At 49.8% G+C, this 20,571-nt stretch overlaps 1 protein-coding gene across 4 annotated transcripts in view; it reads left to right on the top strand.

Annotated features, from left to right (window-relative positions):
• IQSEC2 (IQ motif and Sec7 domain ArfGEF 2) overlaps positions 1 to 20,571 on the top strand; it is a 75,618-nt gene that overhangs the window by 14,608 nt on the left and 40,439 nt on the right. For 2 of the 4 annotated variants that reach the window (XM_032620202.1, XM_032620197.1), the window contains exon 2: positions 9,607 to 9,636. In XM_032620202.1, the coding sequence (XP_032476093.1) occupies positions 9,607 to 9,636 (30 nt within the window). Of the gene's footprint in view, positions 1 to 9,606; positions 9,637 to 20,161; positions 20,288 to 20,571 lie in introns of those variants that run through there. The other 2 variants (XM_032620200.1, XM_032620199.1) reach the window with 2 other exon arrangements.

Raw genomic sequence — 20,571 nt, 5'->3', positions numbered from 1 at the left:
CCTAGTGCTTTTCCACTTCCTGGCTGTCACAAGTTGGTTTTCACACCAACTGTGGTCTAGGGAAGCTCTCGCATGCTCCTTTGGGTCAGGCCACAGCCCCGCTCACCTTTCAATTAAATTTAGTTTTTATTTATTTATTTTTTATTGGGGTATAGTTGTTTTACAATGTTGTGTTAATTTCTACTGTACAGCGAAGTGGAGTTCCCTGTGCTCTACAGCACGTTCTTATTAGTTATGTATTTTATACAATATTATACATATTAGTCAATCCAAATCTCCCAATTCATCCCCCTGCCCCCCCCTGCCCTCCCCCCTCCCGCTTTCCCCACTCATCTTTCTAGCCACTCTGTTCCCTTCCTGACCTGCATTCAAGTTGTACTGAAGTATCTAGGATACCCTCGGCAAAGTGGACTTCTTTATGGGTCCATGCCTATATTCTGGCTGTTCTCTTAGCCAAGAATACCTTTTACCCCTGTCTACATGGCAGATATCTACTCGACTGTTGAGGAACATCTTCAGTCTCTCACTGATACAGGCACTTGGAAACAGTGAACAAAACAGACCTCTCTCCCGCTGAGCTGACATTCTAGTGTGTGAATGTAGGGGGTGGGGAAAGAAAAGAAACAAATAAACAAGAATATACAAAAATATGTCAAATAGTGGTAAGTGCTATGGAGAAAAATAAAGCTGGGCAGGAGGATGGGAGTGCAGAAGTCTGGTCAATCCTACCATAGCCAATATTTGCACGCCCATTAATAAAAGCAGCCTTTTCTCATTTAAGCATTTTCTAATGTTATTACATGCTCATTACAACCATAATCCTTCCAACAACTTTATCAGGTTAGTGCTATTATTTTCTTTATCATATTGGTGAGCAAACTGTGCCTTAGAGATGTAAATCACATAGTTAGGAAGGGCAGAGCTGGGATTCAAACCTGGGCCTGTCTGACCCAAAGCCTGTGCTCATAACCTCTAAGCCATTGTGCCCCCAGCAAGCCTCACAACAACTCTCTGAGATTGGAATTATTATACCTATTTTATAGTTGGGGAAGCTGAGGTTCAGAGAGGGGAATGGACTCATCCATGGTTGCACAGCAAATAAATGGATTTGAACCTAGATCTGTCTAACACTCAAGGTAGGCCCTTCTACCAACCTTGAGGCCTAGGGACCTATGGACCTGCCTGCCTCTATGTTTGTGCAGCCCATGCAAGGTACCAGTTGAGGCCATTGGCCCTTCCCCCTTCTCTTCCCACCTGTAGTTCATATGGAGCTTTGAGATGTGTATGGATACCCCAGCCCACATCCAAACCCTGTCTATTTTCCCTTCCCATTGACCACCCACTGGGCCTAGCAGATGGACCTGGATAATAAGACCACACAATTCCTGCAAGTAAGCTCAAGAAATATGGACAGAGAATTCTGGGTTCCAGGTACCTGAGTGCAGTCCAGAAGGGAGAGGGCCAGAGATCCTGATGGGCCTATTCTCTTGGCCCCACAGACCCTTTACCTCACAGAGAGAGGCCTCTGAAGTGTGATGTCCAGTGTAGGGTAAACCTTCTGTTTCCCAGTACAGCCTATGATATTGCAATTTGTAAAAAGCTGGGCTCTGTGATCCTCCTCCTTTGGCTTCCTGAACTAGGTCCTGCTTTGCAGTGGGGGTGGGGGCTGCAGTGGGGCTGGTGTTCCATGGGCCTGGGCCTTCCGGGTCTCTGGCCAGTGAAGAACGGAGCCTTCCCAGCAAGTGCCGCTAGAAGTGTACACAGACCCTTGGGTCCCCTTCACAATATTTTGTTCATAAGTATCTCAGGATACTTCATTTCTTAGGAAATTTTTAAAAGTATACACTTAATGCATTCTTCCATTCGAAAATTTATAAAAACTTAGAAGAGTAGAGGAGAAAAACATTACCCATAATTACAACACACAGAGGCAGCTACTCTGAACATTTGATGTATTTCCCTGTTCTCTGCATTCTTTTAATCTGATTGAAATAATACAGCACATACAATTTTTTCTTGCTTTGTTCATTTGAACATTTCCCCATGTAATTGCATATTCTTCAGAAGCATCATTTTTAATGGCAACTGATATACCATAATGTACTTAACCATCCTCTCAACATGCTGGGCCTATTTTTTTCACTGGTTTTTATTTATTTGTTTGTTTATTTATTTATGGCTGCGCTGGGTCTCTGCTGCTGCCTGCGGGCTTTCTGTAGTTGCAGCGAGCGGGGCCACTGTTCATTGCAGCGCACAGGCTTCTCATTGCGGCGGATTCTCCTGTTGCTGAGCCTGGGCTCTAGGCGCACGGGCTTCAGTAGTTGTGGCACGCGGGCTCAGTAGTTCTGGCTCGTGGGCTGTAGAGCGCAGGCTTAGTAGTTGTGGCGCATGGGCTTAGTTGCTCCACAGCATGTGGGATCTTCCCGGACCAGGGCTCAAACCTGTGTCCCCTGCATTGGCAGGTGGATTCTTAACCACTGTGCTACCAGGGAAGTCCTTCACAGGTTTAAATCATGCTGCAGTAGGCATCTTTGCACATACAGCTTTTAGGGAACTTAGAGCTTTTAGGGAACTGGCCTCGTATAAGAACAATTGTATTCCGCTTATTTCCCCTTCTAGATGGTCCCTCTGGCTGGGTCTGATTCATACGTATAGTCATTCATTTATTAATTCAATCCATCATCACTTTTTTATTTTTGTTTTTTTTGCGGTACGCGGGCCTCTCACTGCTGTGGCCTCTCCCGTTGCGGAGCACAGGCTCCGGACGTGCAGGCTCAGCGGCCATGGCTCACGGGCCCAGCCGCTCCGCGGCACGTGGGATCTTCCCGGACCGGGGCATGAACCCGTGTCCCCTGCATCGGCAGGCGGACTCTCAACCACTGCACCACCAGGGAAGCCCTGCATCACATATTTACTGTGTACCCCTGTGGACCAGACCCTGGGAACTGGGGGCACAGGCATGACTAAGACATGGCCCCAGACTGCCAGGAGGCCTCAGTCTGCAGGGAGAATCAGGCATGGAAACGGACACTTTCAAAACAGTTTGATCAGAGCTGTGATGGAGGCAAGAAAAGGATCCTGTGGGAGAACAGAGGAGGGGCTCCTCATCCAATTTAGGGACATTAAGATAAGCTTCCTGGAGGAGGTCTTGCCTAAATGAGTCACGGAGGATGAATAAGAGTTGGCTGGAATACGAAGGGGAACTTCCTGTTAAACACAACTAATTGAGTAAAGTTATTTATCTTTGCTGCTTCCCCAAATCCCACTGAAATATGAGTAAAGGAATAAAAAAGGTAGAAACACAAGGTCTGGGGTGCTGACCAGAAGTGAACTATTCCACCCAGCAAGCCCCAGAAATGCTTGGGAATCAGAGGTACCGTGAAGCACAGAAGGCAGGATGAGGCATGGAACTGCAGAAAGCAAGGAGAATATTGAAAGTCTGTGAACAGACCCTCTTGGCCCCTCCCCGATCCCTTTCAGTCGTGACACCCCTCCCCAGCTCCATCTCTATAGATGGAGGGTGATTCTTTGGAGAAATTGAAGTAGGAGCCTCCAGGCTTGGGGACACCAGGCACAGTGGAGGATGGGGGTGAAACAGGGCTGCAAGCAAAGGGATCTGTACCCTAAAGCAGTGGAACCCCAGCCTCCTTCCACTTGCCTACTTCCAGAACACCAAAGTCAGGAGCACATGAGACAGAAAAAGATTCTTCTCTGGGGAAACTGAAAGGCCCCAGACAGAGAACTCCAAAAGATGACATGTGGGAGTCCTCCAACAAAAGAACAGGCTCTCAGCCCATAAACTCTGTAGTGAAGCCCATCACCTGGCCAGCTCCATCTACACACAGAGCTTCCCATCATGGGAACTGATTGCCAGGGCTCACCAGCCAAGGATCCTTAAGGTAGGTATATTTCATTTTATGTAAATTAAACCTCAGTGTAACTGGCATTAAAAAAAAAACAAGCCTTAGGTAGCCAGAGATGATCAGATAGTACAAGGGTACTTGAGGAAGCCCATCAACCTGCAAGAATGACCCAAAAAGCAAACAAACAAACAAACCAAAAAACTTGGAAGGAACAGAGGTAATGAAGGGAGGGGAAGAAACCTGGGAAATTTAAGATAGTGAGAGCCAACATAAAGATTTCAAGAGAAGGATTAGAAAATAAAGTTGAGGAAATATCCTAGGAAGCAGAATAACAAGGCAAAGAGATGGACAACAGAAGAGAAAAGATGAGAACACGGGAGGATCAGTTGAGGAACTGCAACATCCAACAATAGGAGTTCCAGAAATAGAGAATGGAGGAAACAGCAGAAAGGAAAGGATCAAAGACGTGATACAAGAACAAGTCCAGAACTAAAGGAATGAATATCCCACCGAGTAACCAGCAACATAAATGATTAAAGAAAAACCCCACCAAGGTATGCCACAGCGCAATTTCAGAATACCAGGGGTAAAGAGAGGATCCTAAAAGCTTCCAGAAGAAAAATATATCATGTACAAATCAGGAAAAAGAATGGCATTGCTCAACAGCAGCACTGGAAGCTAGGAGGCAATGGAGCAGTGTTCTCAAAATTCTGACAGACCATAATTTCCAACCTAGAAGCCTATACTCAGTTGAATTATCAATCAAGGGTGAGGGTGCAATAGAGACATCTTCAGACAAAGGAGAGCTAAAGATTTTATGTCCTAGGCCTCCTTTCTCAGGAAGCACTGGAGAATGTGCTCCAGCAAAATGCAGGCATAAACTCAGAAAAAAGGCCAAGGAATCCAGGAAACAGGAAATTAACACAGAAGACAGGTGAAGGGAATCCCAGAGTGATGGAGAAAGGAGCAGATCTATGGGCAACCTTGTGCAGGCCTGGAGAGCAACCCGTCTGGATTGCAGCGAGAATGATGTCTCAAAGGAAAAAAAAAATCTGATGGATTACCTGATGTGTCAGAACACATTGAGAAGAGAAATGCACTACTCACAGAGTTTGGGGAGAATTGATCATATACATGAAGAAAACTAAGCAAGCAAAAAAAAAAAAAGAATAGTCATCAACACCAGGGAAAAGAAAAAGTTGTATGGGAAGGAAAATGTAATTATAGCAAATGATTTACTCATTATTAATATCAATGCAGTCATAATAATGTAAGCCACCAATATTGATTTAACCAAAACTTTGTGCTATAACTACAGTGGTAGAATGGGAAGGAAGGACAGTGCACCCGCATAAGAACTGGGGGCTAGAGGTGGTTGTGTGTGTTAGGGAGCCCCACCCTCTCTCTGCACGGTAAGAATTCAGTACATGATATACAGAACTGAAAAAAGTAAATCAAGAAATAGAAGTACGCATGTGTTCCTTAGAAATGAGGAGGTAAATACCCGAAAAAGTAGTTAAAAGACTTGAAAACAGTTTGTCTCTGAGAGTGGGAGTTGGGGGTGAGGAGGGGTAGAGTGGGGAATTTGTGTGTTTTGTTTTGTTTTAATCCTTGCAGTACTATGTGACTTGAAAATCTATATGCGTGTATTACTTTGGTTAAAAAAAATATTTAAAGGGCACACACACACACAAATGCCAAAAATGGATTAGCAATATAAGCGTATACTTTAGAAATATGAAAGTAAACTCAGAAAAAGGTAACTAAGAGAGTTGAAAAGGAAACTTTTATTTTTAAGATCCTTTCAGAATTTGACTTTTTAAACTAGTTTACATATCACTTTAATAAAATTTAAAATAATTTTTAAAAACATAAAGGGGAGCAAGAGTGTTCCAGGGAACAAATACCAGATGTTTAAGAAAGTAGATGGGAGGGCGGAGTAAGATTTAGAGCTTTGGAGAGTTTGGGGCTCGACTGGCACGGAAGTTTGTGGGAAAATCGTCTGTGGGAAAACTATCGGTGAGAAAATTATTGAATGTTTGAAGCAGCAGAACCACATCAACTGATTTGTGCTTGAGAGATGTCCCTTTAGCAGCCAGTGAGAGAAGGTGGTTGCCCATTGAAGAGACTTGCAGTTAGACAAGTTGATGTTTGGGAGATCAGTTGCCTGGCTGCCCCGGGGCTGGTTCTCAGCTTTTAGAGACTTGTATGATCCCTGGGCCAGGGTACCCACCTCTTTCTCCTCAGGACACTTCTAGGAGGAGCCCTGTACATAGCAGCTCTTCAAGTCTCCTTTAAAAAATGTACTTCTGTTCGTGTCCAATCTCCTTTCTGTTGGACACCTGATTTTGTAGACATGTTGCTCAAATGCTGGCTTGAGAAACAGTCTCTCTTTCTCAGGTAACTTTGCATATCTCGTTTCTGATGCATTTTTTGTTTCTTAGTTTAGGTCTCAGAGGACAACCTTATTTATCCAATTCCAGGTTCTTGGGAGAGAGGCACCGTATTGTGTTCCCAGGCACTGTTTATAGATAGCTTGGAGGGTCAAAATGAGAGGCAGGGAATCCAGTCAGGAGGTGAAAGCAGAAACCCCAGTATGGCAACTCAAAGACTTATATTCTTTTGAGTTATTCTGCCCTGTTGTCACCATAAGTCCCCCAAAGGTTCAAGAACTGTCGATATTTTGCCATTTATTCTCCCATCTGCCAGACTGCCCCTTGTACCTGGAAGCAGCAACGTCAGAATCCTTGGTCTCATTACATGCCTGCGTTTTTGGTTCAGAAAATATGGTCACTATACTCATAGGCTTCAATCAGTTACTGTTTATTGAGCATTACTCTTGAGGATGGGAATTGGCTTAGACAAGCCTTTTGAGAACCCTGGGGTCTGAAGTGGCCTTCCATTGGGAGAAAGCCATAGGAGTAGCAGAAGAAATCCATCTCCTTTCCTGACATGGATTGATAAAGGGAGGTCTGGTACCCTGGGTCTTTGTTTCTACCCATAGGTAGCTGAACCCAATTGATAAAAGAGAGAAACTTTGGGATTCTGAAGAAACTAAGTATCTTAGGGCCTGAAGATTGGAACTCAAATAACACAGCCCCCTTGTTTTATAGATGACGAACCAAGGTCCAGAGAGCAGTGATTTCTCCAATTCTATGCTGCCAGTTAGGGAATGAGCCATAATAGAGCCCAGCATTCTTTCTACGTCTGTGCTACTTCACAAAAGAATGGCGGTCCAGCTTCATGGAGTAAGGGGTGGATTGACCATTGGGCTGGGCATTAGTCCTGAAGAGGTGTAGGATAGCACAGTGTTAATGATGATGGTTATCTAGATGTAAATAACAATTTGTATACTAAACGCATAAGAGCCTGTAAACCCCTGAGGTGGCATGCACCCCCGCATTGAGGGTCATAAGATGCCATATACCCTCGAACTAGTAAGAATCAGTCCACAGTGAGGAGAGCTGGCTAATTCACTCTGCCTCATGGCGTGGAGCTCTTTTGCTCCCCGTAGCTGCCATCTTGAGGACTGTAACATCATACAGAAGTGCTTTTGGAGCAGAAGTACACATCTGGTAATCTCTCCTAAGAAAGAGCCTGTCAGGAAGTGCCTGTCCTGACTTTGGGGGACGAGGATAAGGAAACTCACCTTAACGATGCGTAAGTGCCCAGCACTGAGCTGCTGGTGCAGTGGAGCGTGGTAGTAAGAGCGCGAGCTGTGGGGTCCAGGCCAAGCTTTGCCCCTACTTGTGTGCCGTGGGGCAAATCATTTCAACTTCTTGGAGTCTCAGTTTCATCATCTTAAAATTGCATGAGTAATTCCCACTTTGCAGGATCAAAGGAGGTCATGTACCAAAAGAGCCTGCCACCCTGCCTGGTACATAGTAGGTGCCCGGTGATTGTTCACATGCCAATGGAGATGATTATATATGTGGCTTATGCTCTGAAGTATAATAGATTGAGGCAAGGGGCCAGTCTGTGAGCAACTTGAGGGTTTATATTCCTGAGTCGGGGCCTGGTATATAGTAGTTTGAATACGTGTGTGCTGGGGGTTTTGGGGTGGGGTGGCGAGGAGACCAGCCTGCCTGGAGCAGAGGGTTTGTGTTAGGGAGAAAGGCTGAGGGGCTTAACTTCCATTCTGTTGACAGCTGGGGAGTCATTGAATTAAGCCCATCTGATCTGGTACCTGTGAATAATTGAGCCAGGCCTGAGAAGAAATCTTGTTGCTGCAGAGTGAGATGGAAAGTTTTAATAAATGTGAAAAGGTGCTCTGTGGCCCTGCTCCTCTGTCCCTTTAGGGGGCTGCAAAGGCTAACGATTGGACCCACTGTTGTCCACTGTGCCAGGCTGAACCTCACGGCCACCCCACCCTCCTGCCCCCCTCCCCTCCCCTGTCATGTCATTTTACAAGTGAGAAAGCTGAGGCTGGACATCGGGGAGTGCCTTCCCTAGGAGTATATGGCTAGTAAGTAGCAGAACTGGAAGCACTGGCCTCACCCACTGCCTGCGCTCCTGCACCCAGATGCTTGCCTGCCCCACCTGGCCGGTGGGTGCTCCATTCACTCTTCCAACAAATACTCACTCTCCCCTCCCCGCGTGTCCCTCTCACTTTGCAATCAGTATAGACTACTCTCCCCCAACTCAGGTCCCCTCACTAAGGTCCCTTCTTGGTTCTCTCACCTGAGGACAGAGCCTATGATGTGTTCATGTCTGTCTCCTCCGAAGTTTGCAGTGGGAGTGGGGGTGGGGGAGGGAGGGGAGAAAAGGAGGAAGAAGAGGACAGAGGGGACAGGGAAGCCACTTCACACACTCTCCCCGCTTCTTCCAAGTGCCCTGGTCCTTCTTCCTCCCTTTCCCCACCCCCAAGGACAGTTCCACTGTTCCTACACACACACACACACACACACACACACACACACACACACACACATTCTTTTAGGGAGGAACAGCCGGAGGGGGTGTGGGTCGGGTTTCACTCATTCTCTCAGTCCCCTCAAAGCTCTCCCCAGTGCCACTCTCTTCTCTTGCCCTTCCTTTGCCTCTGAGGGGGCCTCACAATGAAGAAGGCAGACCAATGTAGTAGAAAGGAGCCCAGCAGCTGACTCACTCACCCCTCTCAGCCTCATTCTTGTCATCCAGAAAATAAGCAGGTTGGACCAGGCAATTGGCAAAGCCTTTTCTATGTTGTTAATAATACCTGGCATTTGTCTGCTGGGCTGCAAAGGGCTTAATCATCCCAACAGCCCTGCAAGGATTGGCCTCGTGTTACAAGTGAGGAGACTGAGGCTCAGATTCCAAGCAGGGAGGTGATTTGCCCAGGTCACAGGGCTGGTAAGTGGCAGAGCCAGTATCTGAGGCTTGGTCTCTCTGTGTTTAAACCTCGGGCTCTGCCCCTGGCCACAGCTGCAGGCTGCCTCTCAGCCACTCTGAGGAAGGCTCTTCACCATGATCCACTAGGCTAGAACATGGTTGGTTCCTGGCACCTCCTCGACCTCACCTCCAACCATTCTTCCCCTCACTCATTCCACCCCGGCCACACTGTCCTCCTCCTCCGTGTCCCAACAACTGGCCAGGCCCTCCGCCACCTCATGGCCTATGCACTGGCCATTCTCTCTGCACGAAATGCCCTACCCTTTGTTTTCACGATGCGTGCTAGGTGTCAGGGCTGCTGCATAGGGCAGAGGGAGGAGAGCAGTAGAGGGCATATGCTGACTGTCGGGTTTTTTCTCTGTTTCTCTTTCAGATCTGATGGTGAGAATTCCAGAACAGTCAGGTCAGTACCTCCTTTCTTTAGTAGTGCTTGGGAGTTGGGGCAGGGACTGGGGTGGGGGCCTCTGGCTTGTCACTTCGGGATCCATGGGAGGGGCGGGGGCCAACTCCAGGGGTTTTGTCCCACTGGTATTAGGGGTGGGGAGGGGGCAAGCGTAGGGAGGGGGTTGAAAACTCTTCCTTAGTCTTTCTGACCCTAGCTGATTTGGGGGCTCGGCTGAACACTGGAGGGGCTCATGGGAGCTACCTAGATGGGAAAGCTGACCTGCAGAGAGGTCAGCTCTGGACCCAGGACCTTCTCCCCCTCCCCTCCCGGGAGAAGGGGACACGATAGAAATGGGGCTTCCCTGGTCTGGCGTTTGTGCTCCACCCTGACCTGCACTAGCCCTGAGTAGTGTGGTTTGGATGGACTTTTGATGTGACACATTCCAGTCATTAGAAATATACCTTATATTTAAGGTAATGTTACACTTAAATATACCTTATATTTAAGTGTAACAAGTGCCGCCCCCTCTTTTTTTTTTTGCATGCTTGGTGAAAAAGGTTTACAAGCATCAATCAGTAAGTTTTCAGGGTGTGATCAATCTGCCATTTGGGGGTAAAACTGGGGTTAGGGACAAGGACTATTAGTGCATTTCCCAGGCCTTAACCCAACAGAAGCTTCGTGAAAACACAAGTGTCAAGGATAGGGACTATGTGGGAATGATGCGGGGCTCAGGGTAGGGCCCAGTCAGAGAGCATCCAGGCCAGGGGTGATGCAGTGAGCCTCTGAAATGAGATGGGTCCAGGCAGCAGAGGCATGAGATGGGCTCACTCGGTTCCAGCCAGGGCTGCAACTAACATATATAACACCTATGTGAAGAGTAGAACCCACTGCGTGGATCAGTTGGAGGAATGTTCCCTTTCCACAGGGCTCCTGCAGCCCCTCACCAGGGTTCCCGGCTCAGTGAGTAGAGCACAGGTTGAACTTCAGCCGCAACTCATGCCCTCTCGGCTGTGAACCCTTGTGCAAGGCACTGCTTGTCCAACCATATGCAGCAGCCCAGGTCCTGGTATCCAGGCAGTGGACATGGGAGGGGGGCAGAGGATCCCAGCATCCAGACGGAGGTGCGTAATGAGACATGCTGTGTCCTTGCATCCCAGGCAGGGGGGATGGGATGAGCACACTGGTGCCCTGGGCCAAGGTAGGGGATGTGGGATGGGAGCACACTTCGGCCAGCAGGAAAGCAGGGGAAGTGTGATAGATACAGTCAGGCCTAGTGTCCAGGCAAGGGGTATATGATGAGATGCAATTAGTCCTGGCATGCAGCCAAGGAGTATGGCCTGGGAACAGCCTGTCCTAGCATTTAGGAAGGCACTGGTCTAGCAAAGGACACTGATCCCAGTGCCCCACTGTGGGTTTGGAGAAAGACAGCTTGGGCTGACTCTGAGCACAGGCCCCCAGGCATCCCCGTTGATATGCCTGCGACTTGTCAAGGAATGCGACTGAAGGCGTCTCTAGCTCTTCCCGACAGGGGAGTTCCTAGGACCTATAGCTCAGGGTTTTAATAGTTATTATAATCATAAATCATATGATGATGTACGTTGGGCCTTTACAACTTACAGAAGTTGTCAGGGGCTTTCTTTTGTTTGATCCTCCCAGTGACACTGTAGGTGGAACCTGGGCTGCCCTTATCATCATTATTTTACAGTTAAGGAAACTGAGGCTCAGGCTGGTTATGAGTTTTGCCCACAGCCATGCAACTTATTTATGGCTGAGCCAGGATTCAAACCCAGGTCTGCCTGGCACCAAGCCCAGAGCCCTGCCCACGCCATCCCTGCAGGAGCTTTCGACAGCCTTGCAGATAATAATAATCATCCTCATCCTCATCCTAATATTAGTAATCATAGCAGTTATCATTTGCTCCTCACATACTAAGAACTCTGAATATGATCTTATTTAATGCTCACAACAGCCCTATTAGGCATGGATTGGGATCTCTGATTTACACATGAGGAAAATGAGGTTCCACAGAGGGTCAGTGCCTTGCCCAAGGAAATAAGAGCAATGGGGCAGGGTGGCATCACTCTGACTCATACCCTGGGCTGTCTGCTGCCAAAGCTGGTATTTGTTTTACTGAGATGTACTTCCCGACATCCACCCTGGACCTACAGTCAAGGAGGCTACAGGGACCTTGCAGACTCAGCAACTGTGGAAGCAAGGGTCAAACTTGGACTGTGGAAGGGGCCTAAAATAGCACTTGTGGGGCAAAATCTTGCAAATATGGTGGGAAGATCCTTTAACTTGGAACCAGAGCTGGGTGGGGTCATCTGAGGATGCTCTCAGGACCCGCATGTGAATTCTTGAGCTCACTTCAGTTAGGGGTCAGGGAGAGCTTCCTGGAGAAGGTGGTGTCTGAGCTGGGTCATGGAGGACTGACACGCAGACTGTGTAAGGAGGGCATCCCTGTAAATGAAACCAGCAGGCATCGGAGGTGAGGGGGGCTGGGTGGGGGCAGTCAGTCGGGCTAAAACAGATCTGGGCAGGAAAGGAGCAAGTGTTAAAGTTCAGAACTGGTCTGGTCGGGACTGGGTCACAGATACCTTCTGTCATCAGTGGGAGCTGGGGGAGGCTGGAGGAGAGAGGTGGGGCTCTGCAGCACAGAAAGGGCAGCAACTGGATCTGGGCAAAGGGTTCCATTTATGGCCAGGTCGCTTTCTAGTTATGTGACTTTGAACAGATCTTTTTCCCCCCTGGAGCCCCAGGGTTGTCATCTAATAAACATTGTGTGTGTGGAGGGGAAAGTTTAGGAGGGTAGAAGGAACACGAAGGAAAGGAGCTAGACTTCGGCTGTTGTGGAAGTGGAATGGGAAGGAATGAGCAGGGTCGGTGGATTGAAAACCCCCCGTAGCAGGGCCCAGGCATGAGGGCTTCCAGGTATGGGGTGCCAGAGGAAGTGTGGAGTCTAATTAGAGCTGAACAGCTGGTGTTGCTAAAGGGCTGTGGCCAGAGGAAGGTGCCTGGACTTCCTGTAGATCCATGAGAAGTTGTCAGACCTACAGGCGCCTTAAATCCAGGTCCAGAAAGGGACTGGCGATGGCTCAAGGTCACAAACTAGCTCTCAGCAGAGCCTGCTTCCTAGCTGTGTGTTGTTTGCAAAGTCACTTGGCTTCTCTGATCCTTACTTTCCTCATCTGTAAAATAAGGTCAATAATTCTGACTTCTTTGGGTTGATGAGAGAACTTAAAGCAATGCTCAGCATAAAATGGTGGCTCAACATATTGTAGTGCCCTCCGCCATCCCCTAACCCAATGCATTGTCATTTATGGGGCAGTCAAGCTTGAGATATGTGGAGAGGTGCAGAACTTGAAGACAGAGGGGCAGGAGGGGCTGACACCTCCACCACCAGAAGAGGAGGGAGCCCAGGCCTAGAGGTGCTACCGCTGCAGTGAGGGTCTGGCTGGAACTTGGGGGCCCTGGGGACCAGGCCGGGGTTGACAGGCACGCAAGGATGAGAGCCAGAGGAGGTGGCCTGTTGCTAGGGAAGGAGGGAGGAGGCGGGGGAGCTGCTGACACCCGCAGAGCCAGGGACGTCCCCATGGCAACAGGAGCCGCTGCTGTCGGGAGGAGAAGTGGGAGGAGGAGCCAATGCTGGCTCTGTTCCCAGAGGAGGCCTCCCACTCTGGGCCTCAGTGCCCCCATCTGTCCAACGGGAGTTTGGATTAGGTAATCTCTAAGATTCTTTCTTGTTTTGACCTCCTGGCAATCTGGGGTAGCTGAGACCTCACAGACCTTCCGTGGCTCCCGCATCCACATGTCCAAGACACTGCCAGTCCCCAGAGCTGCCCCAGCTGCTTCCAAATCTTCCCTCGCGTGCTGCCTCCTGTTCAGCGCAGCCTGGTTGCCTGCCCTGCCCAGCTCTCTGTTCCCACCACTTCCTTTTCCTGGAACCTTGTCACTTACCGCCTGCTGAATGCTCTCTGGCTCTGGTGGGTCCAACTCCAGCCCTGTGCACTCTGGGGTGCCTTCCCTGACTGCTTCCTCGCTCCTGGGCTTCTTTGGCCCCACAGGTCTGCGCTCCTCCTGCTATCCTTAGTAATCGCTGCTGCAATGCATGGAGCCACTTCTGAGAGCTGGGTTCCCCTTGACAGGCTCAAATCATTACAGTAAATTTATGGTGTCATATTGTGAATCCCCATTTTACATATGAGCCAATGCTCTGAGAGCTTATGTGGCTTGTCTGAGTTCCCCTGGGTCCTATGTGGTGGAGCCAGGCTTGGAACTCAGCTCTGTATAATTGCTGCTACCCCAGGCCTGAGGCAGGGCATAATTTATCAGCGGCAGCAGCACATACTGGGTGATAGCTAAAGCCCATATATGCTGGCCACCATGCCGGGCACTTTACCTGTGTTTTCTCACTTCATCTTCACAATAATCCTATAGAGTATATATTCTAGTCACTTTACAGGTGAGGAAACTGAGGCTTTCAGAGTTAAAATAATTTACCCCCGCCCCCCCCCCCCCCCCATAGAGCCCAGATCGGATTCCAGACCATCAGAGTTGCGGTCACCATGCTATACCGGGGTTAACCCAGTTGTTTTCCAGAAGCACGAACAGAGCATTCCCTATGTACCAGGCCTGTGTTGGGTGATCCATGGGGGAGATGGAAGCGGGCTACAGACACAGATGAGCCAGCTCTGGCAAGCCCAAATGGGAGTGTGTTGATGAGGAGAAGCCAGTTGTAAGGACAAGAGGCTGGAGGGGGTAGAACTTGAATCTGACTGTGGGATGGAGGAGGAGGGAGGTGGGGGGGGGAGGGAGATGGGTAATTTTCCCAAAGGAGTTACCTTTTTCCAGGAAGCTCACGAGGGGCAAGAAGGGGTAAGGGGGTCCTCCTTCCCCTTCCTGTTAGTGTTCCCCTGCCCCGGCCTGGCCCAGCCCCAGGAAGTGGGTGACCCCTAAGCTGGCTGCATGCCTGGTTGGCACCAAAATAAACTTGCCTTCTCTCTCTTTCCCTCCCCTCCTCTCTGTCCCCTCTGTCCTGGCTTTAATTAGCAGCCCTGGGGATGAGTCACTTGGCAGCTGGGGAGGGAGGCTGCTCAGAACCCAGTTGAGCCTCGGTTCCTGGCCCGAGCCTCCCGGGCAGCACCACTGTGTTCTTGGTGTGGCTCCACATCTGTGCGGGTGTGAGGAACGCAGGGGCAGCGCTGCGTGCTGGTGGGTGTCCATGCACGGCAGGGTGTCTCCATAGAAGCAGATCTGGTTGTTGCTGCATTTGTCTCGGTGTCCACTGAATGTCAGTGTATGTGAGTGTGCGACTGTAGCATGTATCTGTGGTCGCAACTGTCAGGAAATGAGGGAGCATTTGGGTGAACAAACACAAACGCTTTATAATTGCATTCACCCCTCCCTACCTAAGTGTTCTTTATGCGTTTTTGCTTATGCAAGCCCTGCACTTATATCCCCAATTTTCCCTTGTCTTAGTCTGGGTACACTTTGTTGCAGGGAACTGAAACCCACTCAAACGCACTCAAGAATAAAGGGTGGTGGGGGGGAAACTATTGTGAGGCTACATCTTACAGAATCTAAGAGCAGTAAATGATGTATAGCCAGGCCTCATGCCAACTGGAAGTGGGACCAAGAAGTCAAGGAGGAAAATTGCGCTCTCTCTCTCTCTCTCTCTCTCTCTCTCTCTCTCTGCATCTCCCTGGCTCATGCGTTGTCTCTCTCCATCTTTCATGACTTGCCTGGTCCCTGTCATCTCTTTGTCACTGACTCCTCTCTCTGGACTGGCTTCCTCTGCTCTCAGGTGGCCGATGTGGCCGCCAACCTAGAAGCTATGTGACCTTCCAGCTTCAGGGCCCACCCCCATGGAACAGCACCGTTTCTGTCCATCCTGTGGTAAACGAGGTGGCAAGGGGCTGTAGGTGGGAGTGGATTCTCTTAGAAGTGGGTGAGGGTAGAGGTCAAATACTCTGGACTTGGTGTTTCTTCTACAGTGCCCACAGCTTTTATGTGTTCACAAGCGAGGTCAGAGCCTGGGGAGTAGTCTGCTCAGAGGCCCACGATTATAAGCTTGCTCGTCCATCAAGGTTTTGGTTCCTACTCTAATGCAAGTTGACCTTTGCTCACTATGCTTTCAAGTTCCATGCTCTTGCATCAAAATGCCCTGTTTTATCTAAAACTTTCCCCTTATTTTGTGCCCAAACAGCCTTTAAGTGCACAGTGAATATTACCATCGCCACCAGTGTGCGGTGATTTTCATAGTCTCAGAACAACTGGCATAATGCTACTCATGGTACAGCTGCTACCAAGTTCTTGGTTGTTTCAGGAATTTTCACATTTTATTAGTGCAGTGACTGAATTTATAGTTATCTTCAGTATAGAATTACAAGCACACATTATCAATATTATCAACTTGACGCTCGAGCTTACTTTTCCATTAATACAAACCCTGCAGTTTTTACATTAATTACAGAGGGAACCTTAGACAGGTTTTCACCTATGAGTAAAGAGTTTGGAACCAGCTGTGCACGTAATGACTGTTCTCCAGATGTAGGGGCAATGCCCATGGCTCTGAGCTCGGCCCGGGCCTTGCATCCTCTGGCCGAGACTGGAGACTGCCCACCTCCTTAGGGAGCTCCTACTTCTGGCCTGGCACATAGCAGGTGCTGTTGTTATTTTTTAATAAAAATGATAGTTTTCTTATTATTGTTAAGTCCATCTTCCACATATAGGTGGTAAGCCTGAGTGGGAGAGATCATCCCAGGCTCAGGGCAAAGCCTCCTTCAACTTAATAAATGCTTTGATTCAGAAAATGTGTACTATGTATCAGGTACTGTTAAGGAGCATTCCACACACCTTATCTTTAATCCTTCTGGCAGCTCTGCCAAGTAAGGGTGATTGGATCCACTTTACAGAGGAGGAAACTGAAACCTTGAGAGGTAGAGTGACTTGCCCGAGGTCATCCATCCATCTGTCCATCCATCCATTCACTTAGTCATGGGACAATTTCTTGAGTACCTACAACATGCCAGGCACTGTGCTAAACTAAATGTGGTTGATACAATGATGAATAATAGAATCCTGCTCTGAGGAAGCTCACCGTCTGGTAGGAAAGCAGATAAGGAAACAGACAATTACAGGCGAAGTGTAGGGTGCTGTGGGAGAACCTCAGAAGTGTACCCAACACAACCTGAGGGTCAGGGAGGCTTCTCCAAGCTGACATCTAAACTGTGACTTGGTGGATGAGTAGAAGTTAGCCTGGTGAGGGGTGGGGGGTGTGTGTGTGAGGTGAAGTGGAGAGTGTTGCAGACAGAGCAAAAAAGTGTGCCAGGGCTGTGGAGCAGTGTTTGGTACTTGCATTCGTGAAGAACTGTAACTGGATCTGCAGTGGGATGACGCTGTCATGAGAGATAATCTGGAAAGGAGGCAGAAGGTAAATTGGGAAGCTGGGACTGGGACCCCGGTCAGTTGGACCCAGAGCCAAGGAGCTGCAGGACCCAGGAGCAGAGTTTCCATGCTTCCCCCGCCTGCCTGGTCCCAGGGGCCAGCCTGGGCCAGCCTGGCTAGTGCCAGCGGCAGGCCAGGATTCCAGTGGCCACAGTGCCCTCTAGTGTCCAGCAGCCCATCTTGCAGCCTCTACCTCAGTGTGGATTGTCTGTCTCTCAATACCTGCTGACCTGTTTGACTAGGTGCCCTGTGCCGGATGCTGGGGACACTGGAATGAATAAGACATGGTGTCTGTCCCCACCGAGCTCCTGGACCAGAAGGGGCAACGGCATGTGAATAGACAGCGCTGGAGAAACGCAGGGTGGGAAGGACACAGGGGAGGGATCCCAGAGTCAGGTTCCCAGAGGGCACCACCTCTGAGCAGACTTGTGAGGAACAAGGGGGAGCTAACGAGGTGGGGAGGTGGCACTGGGGGCAGGGTGGTGGGGAACGGTCTTTTGAGCAGAGGCAAAGGTGAGGGCGGACAGCAGAGTATGGCAGAGAATGTAGGCACTTCTGTTTGGGTGGAGCACAGGTTGAAGGTGGGGTGGGGGGAGGCTGAGACCACGGGGAAGTGGTGGGGAGGGGCAGCTCACAGAAGGTCCTGGGATGCCTGACACTAGCTCATAGTCAGCACTTAGTGAATGGACTCATATAAGGAGTTTCCCTGCCCTTTTGGGATCACAAACCCATCTGAGGATCTAATGAAAGCAATGTTCTCCCCGGAAATGCACTCATACTCACTCATATTTTTCATACAACTTTAGGGGCTTCAGAGACACTCCCCGCCCCAGGCCTATCCGTGAACCACAGGCTTCCAAATTCCTCTTAGTATAAATACTGAAACCTTATCAGGACCTCCAGGCTCTGCATGATTGGGCCCCCGCCTACATCTCCAGTCTCGCTCATCTCCCCTTTGCTTTTTCCACTCAGCCACGTTGGCCTCCTTGTAGTTCCTGGAAATACCACCTCAGGTCCTTTGCCCAAGTTGTTTCCTCTGCCTGGAACACTCTCCCCCACTACCTCCACTTTTTGCCCAGCTTAATTCCATTAGTGGTTGAATAATGTCTGTCTCCTCTCACTTGAATATGAGCTCCATGAGATCGGGACATTGACTGCCCTTAGTCACTGCCGTATCTGTCCCCCAGCTCAGTGCCTGGCTCACAGGATCTGTAGTGTAAGTGAACGAAGGCCCTGCCAGTGCCCTGCGGCTGGGTCAGGCTCCTCACCCTTAGCTCCTTCTTCCCTTCAGCCCCTAGAGGGTTATCACATGAGTCGCCCCAACAGGCTCAGATATGCCTGAATTCCAAGAGTGGCCCAGATGAAGAGGTATCTTCCTAGAAATCTTCCCCTGCCTGAAACAAACAGGTTTCCCAAGAGTCTCCCCTACCTCCCTGGGAGAAGGATCATACTCTCTCAGGCTCAGACTGAGACTTTTCAGCATGTGCATATGTGTCTCATTGAAACCTCACAAGAACCTGTGAGATAGGAGTTGCCACTCACCTTTTACAGATGAACAAACCGTGCCTCAGAGGGGTTACCCAGCTGAAAAGTGGTAGAGCTGGGACTTGTACCCAGCTCTGCCAGGCACCAAAATGTAAGCTCTTTGCCTCACCAGAGAGGGGAAGGGGCTTGCTTAAGGTCACACAGCATCAGCCTTAGGGCCAGGACTAGAATTTCTGTCTCTCAACTTCTGCCAGGCCAAGGTGAAGGTTTGGGCCACAGGTGCCACCCTTAGGACAATAACTGCAAATGGGCACAAGGTGTGGCTGCCACAAGAGCCAAGAGAGTTGCTGAGGGAGAGAGAAAGAAAAGCAGGGGCTGAGACCAGAGCAGAGGGAGAAGAGGCCATGAAGAGCCCATAGATGCCAACTTTGCGGTGGTCCATAGGGCCTATCTCTCTCAGCAGCTTTGGCTTTCTTGAGAGGAACCAGCTGCCCCAGCAGGGAGGCAGGAAGGCAGGAAGGCAGGAAGGCTGGCCTGTTGCCTGTCAACTCCTATTCCTTCTAGATCACTGGCCCCCTGGCCCCTCCCAGGGATGCCTTCTGCTCAGAACAGCCAGGGGCCTGGGCTCTGGGGCTGTGAAAGGACAGGAGCCCTCTGAGCTGGATCTGGGGTACTCTTCAGGAACCCCACACCCTTCAAATCCTCCAAATTGTCTCCTTTCTCCAGCCCCCCACATAAGGAGGAGAGAGAGATTACTGTGGTAGGTCTTCAGGAACCCCACACCCTTCAAATCCTCCAAATTGTCTCCTTTCTCCAGCCCCCCACATAAGGAGGAGAGAGAGATTACTGTGGTAGGTCGATGGGGATTCTAGTTTGACTGGCTGTATGAACTTTAGTAAGACTCTTCCCCTCTCCAGGCCTCAATTTCCCCCTCTGTAAAATCAGGTGGGCCAATTTCCTTGGAAGAACAGCCTCTAGATTGTGAATGGCGTGTCTTCTGATTTTTGCTTTTCTCTTTAGGGAGCATTTCTCTTAGCCAGTTCAGAAAACAACGCAGAAGAAAGTGAGAGCTTATTGCAATGGTCAAGAATATCGGCTGGGCCCTCATCTTGATTTCCCCAGATGGGTGATTTGAATTTTACTTGAACTGGAGCATCCCAGCATAACCACCACACAGAGTCTCTTTAACTCTGTGGAAGATGAGAATGTTTGTGAAAAGCTTCTATAGAAAGGTTTCTGTATTCACAGGGCAGCAATATGGCCAAGGGGACAGAGTCCTGATTTGGGAATGGCCAAACCAGGTCCTGATCTTGGGGTTCTGCTACTTACTAGCTCTATTACCTGTGCCGAGTTACTTAATGTTTCTACATCTCAATTTTCTCTTCGGGAGAATAGGGCTAGTGACATGTACTTGACAGGGTACTTGGGGAGATTCCAACAGAGGTGCATATAGTGAGCACAGCCTGAGGTTTGGCCGAGAGGAGTCACTTCAAGCTCTCAAAGCTGCTTCCTCGTACTAGGAGTTCCCAGCCCTCCTGGGGGAGCAGGGGAAGGAGCAAAGTTTCCAGTTGCAGTCTGGCCTATAGCCCAGCAGGCCTGGCCCCGCCTCCTTGGTTCCTCCTTCTAGGGAAGGGCTGGGGAGGAGGGGGTGGCAACAGCGGTGGAGGCACCGCCCTGGCCAGGGGCCCTGCCCTCGGGACAGGTCCAGACCCATGGAGCCCCCCGGGAGGAGTAGCAGGTAGGAACCTGGCCCCCACCCCCAACCCTGCAGCCCGACCCCCTCCCTTCCTGCCCAGGCCTGGACCTGGTCCCTGGGCTGCTGATTCAGCAGCCTCCTGGCTTCCTGGTTCCTGGCTCTCCTCTTGGATTCTTGGAGGCCTTTGGCTTGGGGGAGGGAGCCAGCTCAAGTGGGTGAGCCCAGGGGCATCTGGGTGCCCAGCTCTGTAAGAACCCTGGAGCCCTGAGCAGCGCAGTCGGTGGCCTGTGAGGGGTGTGATTGGTGGCTGCCCTGGCACCTAGCCT

Source organism: Phocoena sinus, chromosome X, assembly GCF_008692025.1.
Source record: "Phocoena sinus isolate mPhoSin1 chromosome X, mPhoSin1.pri, whole genome shotgun sequence".
NCBI lineage: Eukaryota > Metazoa > Chordata > Mammalia > Artiodactyla > Phocoenidae > Phocoena > Phocoena sinus.
This window is presented reverse-complemented; position numbering and strand designations above follow the sequence as displayed.